The following is a 6473-nucleotide window of genomic DNA, read 5'->3' on the forward strand; positions in this document are numbered from 1 at the left end:
AGTAACTGCCTCGAAGAGGCTGTGCTGATGGGCAGATGCATCCATTTTCCTTCAAGTAACACACATTTTCTATGAATGTTTAAATGACCTAAAGGTGACTGTTATTCACTATTTGAAAAAAATTTTTTTTCAGATTTCAGGGAAGAACAACCATTGAAGATGTCCAGCAAAACAGCAAGCACCAACAACATAGCCCAGGCGAGGAGAACCGTGCAGCAGCTGAGACTAGAAGCTTCCATTGAAAGGATAAAGGTAAGGAGCCCAAGGGACAGAATCATGCCTGCTGTGGTCCCTGCTGCTCTTCCAAGATTGGGAGGAAATGAGTCAGAGAAGAGGGTGCCATTTAATCCAGCTTGCTTCCAGGATTTTCCTAGAGCAGGTCAAGGGCCTCACAATATTAATTTTTATTACTTACCTAGCCCGGGCCTCATTAAAAAAAAAAAAAAAAAAATGAGGAATCAGAGTCTGAGTTGACCCCTGTTTACAAAATCCTGCACAGGATTTGCAGAGGACCTGCCTTCCCTAAATGAAAGGGGTCAAGTCTTATGATTGCTGTGTTCTAAATTGGGACAGGGAGGGGTTTCAGGGGGATTTCTAAAATACCCTCCTCATCCATCTGGAGTTTATCAAGTGTTCTAGGGTATCAATGTATCTGAGGGTGCCTTAAAGTCAACAATTAGGGTCTTCCTTTTAGGAAAACATAGCTTTTTAAATGTGCACCCTTTGGAGACCATTTTCTACCCCCAGGATGAAGGCAGGTCCCACTGAGGAGCTGGAATGCATTTCTTAGATCACATGACTTTGAAGTCTTTCCCTGCTTGGTTCCAAGAGAGGACTGGGCAGTGAGAACCCTGGAATGTGGTGACTAAGGCTGTTTCCTAGGAACAGAAGCAGTCACCTGATAAATTCCTCTGAACTGGAGATGGTCACCTGTCCTCAAAGCAGCAGGCTGCTGAGTGCAGAGCTCCGTAGTGGCCTGGTGCCTGACCTGATTATTACCTGGGGTCTTCCACCCAGGTTTCTGAAAACAGGGTATGACATATTCCAAGCCTAACTTAAGCTGGAGAGGGGCACAGCATTTTCCTATGCTGGTTTTGCCCTTTGTATCTCCCCAAACCTAATAGATAACAATAAATCTTTCCTTTTATTCTGCCTGCCCCATTCGAGGGACAGAACCTAGGGCGTCACACATACTAAGCCAGCACTCACCACTGAGCAACATCCCCAGCCCTCTGACAGTAAATATTGAAGCTCTACAACTTGGCTTCAGAGTTCTGGCTTCAAGCCAATAATTCAGTTCTGTTCTGCTTCCAATCTGGTTTTACCTGGATAAGAACTGATAGAACCTTCCCTTGATTCACAAACTTTTCCTTCCCTGATACATCCCACAATTTTGATTCTGAAAAATTTCAAACCTAAAGAAGACTTGTAACACTAAACATTCATATTCTCTTCACCAGAGTTTGCCAATTCTTAACATTTCACCATGTTTGCTTATATCATCCCCCCATCCACACATATAATTTTTTCTGTAAGCCAGTTGAAACTTATTTGCATTTCTAATAATAATATCTAACACATGGTCCATTTTTTAAGAACCCAGTCCACTCATTTTTCAAAATCACCCCTACTTGGGTTATGCTTCTTTGCTGATCAGACTCTCATTAAGTATTTTGGCAGGAATACCAGCTAGCTGGCTGGTGTGGTATTCTCAGTGCTCACGTGTAGGGACAACCCTGCCAGCTTGTCTGATCACTTGGCTAGGGAAAACCATCCCTGCCAGAAACCATATCCCTTTGCACCTGACTAGTTGTATGAGAATGATATCTAAGGCTGCTTATCCTGTTTGAATCAGTCTCCACCCCATGGCTTAGCGTTCAGTACACTCTGGAGGGTTCTGAATAAAGGATTTTCGTCCTTATTTGTTGCTTTGGTTTGTCTCCTCAGGTCTCAAAGGCCTCTGCAGACCTCATGTCCTACTGTGAGGAGCACGCCAGGAGTGACCCTTTGCTGACAGGCATACCGACTTCAGAAAACCCTTTCAAGGATAAGAAAACCTGCATCATCTTATAGTGGAAGAATGGAACCGTTCCTCGCCTCTTCCCAACAAAGCAAATCCTGAGCGGCTCCTTGAAGAGATTTGCCTCCAGCTTATTTGGTAACCACTGCTAATAACTAAAATGCTCTTCTCTTGGAATAATGGACTCTAAAGTCTTTATTTTCCAAGTTGCCCTTTCTTTAAAATACCCTTTACTGATTTAATACAGAATAACAATCTTTGTTTTCCATTTGATAACTATGGTATTACTTTGGGTTATTGTTTAAGGAGAGTTGGCCTGGGCCTTCTTAAAAACATAATTATATATTTCATGTATTCAGTTGATTCAGATACGTTAAGACTTAAAATGCCTAAGCACCTGTCAAATTAAAATGCCAAGATAACTTCAGTCCTGAAACCTTTATATCATATTCTGCTCTTAATAAGGTTTGTGCCAACCTGTATAGTGTACAAGGGAAAGGGGTGTATTTTGTATATGTATGTCTTCGTATGTACACATATCAAAGCTTATTTCCTCATCAAAGCTCCCCTCTCCATGTAACAGCAGTTCCTCAACTCCAAAAGTTGTATTTATCTTGAGCTGTGTAGGTAGAATAAAAATTCTTTTTCATATAGTTATTGTGCAAAAAATAAAGAAAAAGCATCCTAAAGATTGTATTCATTGTGATCAGGTGATATGTCATCTCTCCTCTCTTGAAACTTGCTGGACCTCTTAGGTGATGATGAACCATGCCAATTAAAAACTGAAACTGAACTGAAAGCTCTTTGATAAGGTATTAATTCATAGGGACCCTTTTGGGCTTCGGCCATCTTGAGTCTAGAAAAGGGGAGGGGACCCTTGGAGGAGGACTGTAGCAGCTGTGCTTTCCTGGGGAAGACACCTCTGAAATTTCTGCCCTGGTGATTAAAATAAGATAGTGAACAGTGAGCCTGACCAGGGGGAGCAGAAACATGTAAAAACCAACTGCTCTTCTCAGGCCAGCTTTGCAATTTGTCCCCCTCTTCTTCTCCATTAGCCTCCCCTGTATTCTCCCTCTGCTGCTAGAGTATTTTCAGAGGTGACATTCCCCTCCCCAGACCCAGAAAGATGAGACTTGGTGGGAAAGAAATAGACTTAAAACATTAAGGTGTCAGGACTCATGCTCTCCTCAGATGTCTGCAGTTTCAACCCTGCCTGTCCACAGACCCTCCAAGGGAAACTGCAAGCTTCCCAGGAGGGGCTTGGACTCAGTGGTACACTCCTTGGACCATAGGGTCCCAGCTGCTGGACATGGAGTTTCTCAGCCTTCCTCTGAGAAGATAGGACATATGTCCTCAAGATGTCCATGGGGAAGCCAAAGGCATGCATCTCCTCTGGCCAAAGGGGCATCATGACTTTATCAGAGAGGAAGGAAGGCTCCTTTTTAATTAGGGGCCAAACCATACTGAGGATATGACACTTTAGTCCACTTTCAGCTCATTAAAAAGAACTACTAATGAAGGGTTAAAAACTTAATCACAGAGGATTCAACCCTGAGAGAGAATTACTTACGATGATTTCCTTACTTATGTACAATCTGCCCTGAAAAGCAAAACCTTTTAAAATCCAATGCTCTGGGCTTGAACATCATGCTCATTGGTGGTGGGTGAGTAAATATAGTCCTGTTTTTAAATGGCTTGAACGTAGTCACTGTTCCTCCCACTCACCCGTCGACTCAGCACTGTGAACTGACCCTGTGAAAGTCACGGCACTGCCCTCAACCTTTTGTCACCTACTGCTTGGTTCTGTAAAATACTCAGTCCCAAGTAAATTACAGGCACCTGCATAGGAGAGAAAGCTTTTGCCTTTCAAAAGGTGAAATTGGAAATGTACACTAAGACAACAACTTCACATCTTATGCTTCACTTAATGAGACATTCTTTTTTTTATAAGTATATTTTTCTACGGATAGTTTCAGAACACTAAGTTTATTTTCACTCTAATTTTTAACATGTTTCTTTAAATATTTATAACACAGCTTACTACAGAATCTTTTCATGAAATCACTCTTATTATACCATTTTGTGCACATTATTAGCAGTCAGCATAGTTTATTCTTTAGCATTAAAACAGTCTTTTGCCTAACGGTAAACAAGCATGTTTTGCTATATATTTGTTAATTTGTTTGTTATAGTAAGAAATGGGCTTGAGTTCCCAGGAGATTTCATTTTATTTTTACCAGTCAGATAGAATAAAGGCTATGAGTATAAATGTCATGTAATTTCCTAACCAGGTGTAGGGCATGTTCATAAAAAAAATGGAATCAAATTGTCCTTTGATGCTGACACAAGAGGGGGGAAATTGTAACCACATGTTGATTTACTTATAACTAGATAACTATGTGAGGAAAATATAATATATGTATACATATATATGATATGCAGAAGTCACTTTTATTTATCTGGTCTGTTCTACTTGTGAAGCCACAGTTAAACTGTCTCCAGCAGTTGGTTTGTGATAATGGTAGATGCCAATGTGTGTTATTTTTTTCTGCTACCACTGTAATGACACACTTAAATATATACAGGCAGCTTCTTGGCTTCATTCCCATTGAACTATTTAAATACACTCAATATACTTTGTCTGTAATGCTGCTTCTGTGAACAGTGATCTTGTTCCTTTTTCATTCCTATATTTTCATTAGTTCATCATAAATCTGTCCAGTTGAGGTCTCATCACCATGGCAAGATAGGCTAGGCCAAACATAAGATTCCAAAGTATTTTACAAAAACACTTTTTTTTTTTTTTAATAGAGAAATACTTTCTATATGAGGTGGTTCACAATTTATGGGTTGTGACTAAATACTTTTTTCCTTTTCTAAGAAAAATTTCAGGTTTTTAAATTCCTTACCTTATTAAAGTGAAAAGTACCTTACTTTTTAAAGGAAAGGCCTGCTTTTTGCAGGCTCCATGTTTGGACTATGTGTCTATTTTACTAATCTTTAAACTATCAGGAAAAAAAAAACAACAACTTTGTACCAACAATTCGGTAATTTTGAGGCATAGATTAATTTTCATAGTGGAAGAAGTGCCAATTTTCTCTTCAGATGCTGACTTTTCAACCAATTTATAACTAAGATAGTACCCTCTGATTCCTCTGAATTTTTATTTAAGATATATACAGGCCCAAGAAGTAAATAACAACCATACATGTCAGGCGTTTCTTGGTGAAATGAATGTATACTATACCAGAGTATAGTATGAATTGTACTGATCTATTTATTTCATGATAATAGATCAATAGGAAAAGATACCTTAAATCAAATAGAGTTATCTAAGTATATCAAAATAGAGCACTGACCTAAAGTCGGGGCCTGTATTTTAGCCCTCAGTCATTTTCTAGCCTATCCTGTTATCATCTTACTTTGGACAAGGCAGTTCATCTCTCTGGGCCTCCATTTTCCCATTTGTAAAACAAGGGGCTGGCAGCAGACGACCCCTGAGATCCCTTCCTGTCCCAGATGCCTTGGTTCAACACCACTGCCCCTCTGCTGGTCCTGCCAATGTGTTGGTGCTACACGCTACTTCAAATAGAAACTGGGTTTGTCTATAACGTGTGCTCCCTTGATAGCTTATGAAAGGCCTTTTTGTTATACAGTGCTTTTCCCCCTAGTTTTACAGACTTAGTCACTGTAATGATGTTTCTAGCTATTTTCTTGATGTCTCAGTAAATTTGCATTTGATATATTGTTGGTGAGATTGTGTTGTTTTGTAACGTTCTTTGGCTACTCATCTGTCCAGCATCTTATTAACCTTAACACTGTGATCATTGTTTAAAATATGTTCTGTGGAAAGAATAAAAGCATTTACTTCACAGCTAGCATGTTCACAGATTTGAAAGAAAGTTCATTAAAAAGCACTGTTGCTTTCTTTACTGAGTCAGTGCCTCGCATCGTTTTGCTGGTGTTTGCTCAATATATTAATAAAAGACCTTTTCTCTTCATTCATTCAGTTAATTTTTTTGAACACCTGTTGGGATGTGGGTCAGGCTGGTGACATGAAGACAAACAAGACTCACAGCAACCCAAGAACATGAGTCTGGAGCAAAGAGGGTTGGAATGACAGACACACACTCACACACTCATGACAGCGCCATCTGAGAAGTGCCGGGACTCGTGAGCACAGGTGCTGAGAGCCCAAGAGAAAGAGGGACCAGCTCCAAACCAGAGAGCCTTCTGAGAAGGCTTCCAAGGGAGGGCATTATGAACTGGGGCTTGAGAGAGGCAGAAGAAACACTGTGTGCATTGGCATGAAGTCTTGGGAGATAAGAGGCGAAAGTGGCCACAAGCTAGTGTGCAGAAGGTCTCCCATATACTGCCTATCCAGTAAGCAACAAGGAGGCAGAAGAGGTTGTTAAGAGTGAGGCTGTGATTCCTCATGCCTGGAGTGCTGTTT

General features: G+C 40.4%; 1 protein-coding gene across 3 annotated transcripts in view; it reads left to right on the plus strand.

Moving 5' to 3' along the window:
• The window catches only part of GNG12 (G protein subunit gamma 12), a 124388-nt gene extending 118363 nt beyond the window's left edge, over positions 1-6025 (plus strand). For all 3 annotated transcript variants that reach the window (XM_081305675.1, XM_081305676.1, XM_081305674.1), the window contains 2 exons: positions 134-252; positions 1948-6025. In XM_081305675.1, the coding sequence (XP_081161801.1) occupies positions 160-252; positions 1948-2073 (219 nt within the window). In that variant the 5' untranslated portion in view covers positions 134-159 and the 3' untranslated portion in view covers positions 2074-6025. The remainder of the gene's footprint in view (positions 1-133; positions 253-1947) is intronic.
• Positions 6026-6473: the final 448 nt, after the last annotated feature.

Source organism: Spermophilus citellus (assembly GCF_964194105.1).
Source record: "Spermophilus citellus genome assembly, chromosome: 9".
Lineage (NCBI taxonomy): Eukaryota > Metazoa > Chordata > Mammalia > Rodentia > Sciuridae > Spermophilus > Spermophilus citellus.